General features: G+C 43.4%; 2 protein-coding genes across 2 annotated transcripts in view; one reads left to right on the top strand and one right to left on the bottom strand.

Moving 5' to 3' along the window:
• Positions 1-1736: 1736 nt before the first annotated feature.
• Positions 1737-1995, bottom strand: PHALS_06886 (uncharacterized protein; the record flags this gene model as incomplete). Its single annotated transcript, XM_024720254.1, has 2 exons — positions 1737-1860; positions 1964-1995. 2 exons carry the CDS (start codon positions 1993-1995, stop codon positions 1737-1739), a joined length of 156 nt encoding a protein of 51 aa, XP_024585471.1.
• A 1114-nt stretch (positions 1996-3109) lies between these two features.
• The window catches only part of PHALS_06885 (hypothetical protein PHYSODRAFT_258942), a gene marked incomplete at both ends in the record, with an annotated part of 1480 nt that continues 502 nt past the window's right edge, over positions 3110-4087 (top strand). Inside the window, one exon of the mRNA XM_024720253.1 lies at positions 3110-3995. Coding sequence (XP_024585470.1) covers positions 3110-3995 — 886 coding nt within the window. The remainder of the gene's footprint in view (positions 3996-4087) is intronic.

Below are 4087 nucleotides of genomic sequence, written 5' to 3'. Positions count from 1 at the left end.
TTAGTTCGCTGTGCTACCTCTAAGCCTATCTAGAATATTTTATCAAATATTCTACTGGATTCTTTACTGAATATATGTACCTCTTATGCCCCTGTGGATAGCCCTTTGTTGGATACATCACTGGATACTTGGCTAACCCACGAAACCGCAACTTGCGCAATCAGCCTATCCACACCGGTATTACCGATATCTACCGATTGGCGGCTGCTCGACAAAACGCTTCCTCTCGGTGAAGAAATTTCGCAAGACGAACATCTTGTGACTCTTCTCGGAAGTTTAACGGAAGACTGCGACCCGATTGTGAAGATCATCGAATACATGCTCAGCATAGATCTATTTCAAGCCGAAGAAACGCTGAGAATGTGAGAGCATGACTAAAAATGTTCAGTAAGATCGCTCTAGAGGCGACTCGAGGCTTTAAGAACAAAGGCCCCCGACTAAAAGGAAAATAGACAGGTTTGCTAAAAAATGCTTTGTATGCAATCGATATGGGCTCCGTAAGCAAGATTGCTGGGAGAGTCCAGACAACAAGAAGCAAGGCGAACAGGCGTTCATGGGATGTTAACATGGTTCTGATGGATGGCTGCTCGATTGTGGTGCAAGCAGTCATATGTCTCCATTTCAAGATGAGTATGATGATATTCGCCCACTCGACAAGCCGACTGCCTGTTCAGTTGCAAACGGTGGCAAGGTTTTGGCTGCCAGAATTGGGTCGATCCGCGTTATACTAAAGAGCAAGAAGCCGATTCGAATCGAAGATGTGCTTTACGGCCATGATTTGGATCGAAGACTGGACAGGACAATCACGGAGCGAGCACGATCGATGCTGAACTATATGCGAGTTGAAAGGAAGTGGTGGGCCGAAGCAGTGAATACTGCGGTATATGTGACCAAGCGAGTTTCGTGTGCCACCGACCCGAAGAAAACCCCGTTTAAAGTGTGTTTCGGTAGAAAACCCAACCTCTTACACGTGCGAGTTTTTGGAGTTATGGGCTATGCACACATTGAGAAGGTAAAGCGTGTCAAGTTCAACAAGAAAACATACAAATGTATTCTTTTGGGATATTCAGATCAAGTTAAAGGACATCGTGTAGAAACTTTGAGTTGAAGCGAGTGGAGATAATGCAGTCAGCTGTGTTTCAAGACCTACCAAGATCGAAGTACGTGCAACTCGTTAGTAGCGATCAAGATTTTCAATGTATGCAAGATGGTGGTGGTGATGATGACGAGTGCCTGTGGTTTCAACTCGCAGCAATGTCGAACCAATGATAGTCGACCAAACTGGAACCGACAGATCCAACGTGGCTCCTAGCGGTTCAAGTATGACACTAGTTACAATATACCATCGGCATTGCAATAAAACATTTATTGTATCAGAATGAACACGCTCGAATAAGATACAAAGATTGTTATCATTTTGTAACAATGTATTGTTATACGACAAGCGGCGTATCAAGATTCGTTAAATCACTACAGTCCAAGATGTGGCCTGATCCGATCAAGGCTGAATTGAAAGCGTCGGAAGATAAGAAGACATGGTCAGCGGCGCAGCAAGAACCAATTCCGAAGAAAGGGATAGGAACAAAGTGAATGTTTTCGACTAATTACACTGAGCGTGGTGAAATTGAGCTATACAGGGTTTGACCTGTGGCACTGAGTTACCGACAAACATATAAATAGTAATACGTATCACTGTTATCTGCTAGCTTTAATATTCAATATACAACACATCTTATCTAATTTAGTGTAAAGTACTGGATACTTGAGAGGTCCTGTTTTTCGAGTTCGATAGACGGGCGTTCATAGAGTCCATCCTTTGTGCTTTGGTTTACGCACTCATAACATGAGTTAGTGGCTATTCTTCATCTCAAAGTAACCTTGTTAAACTTAAATGCCTTTTTGAAATATTGTCATGCTTTAGAGAATTGTAGCTAATTGTCTGCTCTTGTTAAATTGATCGTACTGGAAAAAATCAGGCTCTCGTTTTTCGAGCATTGTATATGTGATTACGAAGGGAGAGGGGTCGATGGAGCCAAAAAAAATTCTTGATGCGATCGTCTATTGTTGAATCCGTGTTGCCGCAAATATATGTATGCAGTGGTTTTGTCCGACGACTGCTATTTTTTTTCCTTAAAAAATATACGCTCGTGTACCACGTGCTTGGCTTGCTCGACCTTTTAATACCAACACTAAGTGTAAATTTGCGTGTATTACACCTTCTTTCCTTTGAATTTTAGTTGGTTGTGGGTAAGATCCCACTTTTTGTCTTGCCACGCTCAGTACAGCTGGTGATGTTTACAAAAGATTGTATTTCCTGAGGGATAACTATACATCAAAAGCATTTGAGATGCTGCGGATCTAAAACAGAATTTTCGACGTAGTCCCCTTCATTAAAGCCATCAACACGAAGTGAGATTTTTTTAAAGCTTTCGATCCAGAGATGTTTGCTGTTAGCAAATTGCTACCCGCAAGTCATGAATCAGACCCGTTTCAACTATCTCCAGCACCCTGTTAAGCAGCCTACTTATCAGCTATACGCACATGGGGATATAATATTCAGTGTGCTGAGGCACAGCCGAGCACTTGAATGCATTGCTTTCAGTGTGTTCTAAGCCAGTGTCTGCTATGACTTCAACTGATCGATTCAACAAAGTTGCACGAAGAATATTCTGTTTAAGAAACTGTTTGATTTTAGCTCAGACGAACTGATCATTCGATTGACAGGAAAGAAATGTAAACTAAAATGAGGTCTAATTACGCTGATGATTTTCAATAGGTTTGTTCGAACATCTCTTTTGACTGCTTCAAAATCGCAGTTTTTGAGAGGTTGCGTCATCAAATTGGTAGCTGTCTTGAAAGAACGTTCCAGGAATCCTCGCTGTGATAAATTACGGGAAGTAAAAAAAATGAGCAATGTATTATAAATCCACAACTAGTGGCTCTTAAAATTAAGTCGGTTAATTATCGACTATTAAAATTATATTCGCAATCTTATATCCTTGAGAAAGTGATGCTACCCGCCCTTCATCAAAGCACGTCACACCTGAATCTGCTAAGTTCGGCCTACACAGTCCAGTGGAAGCATCTAAAAGTAAAAAAAATCTTCAATATGGCGGACGCGATCTCAGTCGAGCCTGTTGTCACCCCTGCCCCCACAGTGGCGCCCCTCGAGTGGCCCGAGAACATGACAACTACTGAAGGCGTTGTCATCGCTGTGCTGCCTTTGATTGCACTTGTGCTGTGCTATGTCATGTTGCGTCTTGTGTGGCGCGTACCTACACCGCTACCAGTGCGTGCGAATGTTCCCTCGTATGGAAGTACAGGAGAGAAGCTGCAGCCTATCACTACGATGAAGACTTCGTTGGTCGAAGAAGGAGAAGTAGCTGGGGACTATGAGGAACACTGGTACGGCACATTCGATTTCGCCTTTTTGATTGGCATGGCGGTGTATGCAGGAGTGATGGTCATTCTGACCTACATTTACGAGCCACAGTGGCTACACGAGACCAAATTCTGGGTGATGCAGCTACCGAAGCTTGTGGTCATGATGGTTGTATCACTTGTTGGGGGGATTATCTGTCGTTGCTTTTGTGATGTGGATGAAAAGGGTTATATCATGACGAACAAGTCGTCGAGATTTAAAGTCAACTACACGCGTAAGCTGCAGCACTTTGCTGCGTACATGGTGCCACTGGTCATCAAGTCGGAGTATTCTGGTTCAATTGCTCTGGCGTGGGGTGATTTTTTCACAATGTTGGGTTTCCTTGTGCTCATCAAGCCTATTCGTGAGCACTCCAAATTCTTCATGCTGCAATTTAATTCACTAGATCGTCCAGAAGATCGTCCACACACGCTCAATTGGATCATTTTGGGGAACATTGCTCCAGGGATGTTTATTCTTATGTTCTTCAAGTGGCTCTTTGCCGCTCAAGGAGAATTGACATTCATTCTCGTGTTCATCACGGGCATTGGTGATGGTCTAGCAGAGCCTGTGGGTATCACGTGGGGTCGCCACAAGTATAAAACTCGCAGCTGCTTTTCCAAGAACAAGTACACGCGTAGCTGGGAAGGCAGCGCGTGCGTATTC

This window comes from Plasmopara halstedii (assembly GCF_900000015.1).
Source record: "Plasmopara halstedii genome assembly, contig: Scaffold_3060, whole genome shotgun sequence".
In the NCBI taxonomy this organism is placed as follows: domain Eukaryota; phylum Oomycota; class Peronosporomycetes; order Peronosporales; family Peronosporaceae; genus Plasmopara; species Plasmopara halstedii.
This window is presented reverse-complemented; position numbering and strand designations above follow the sequence as displayed.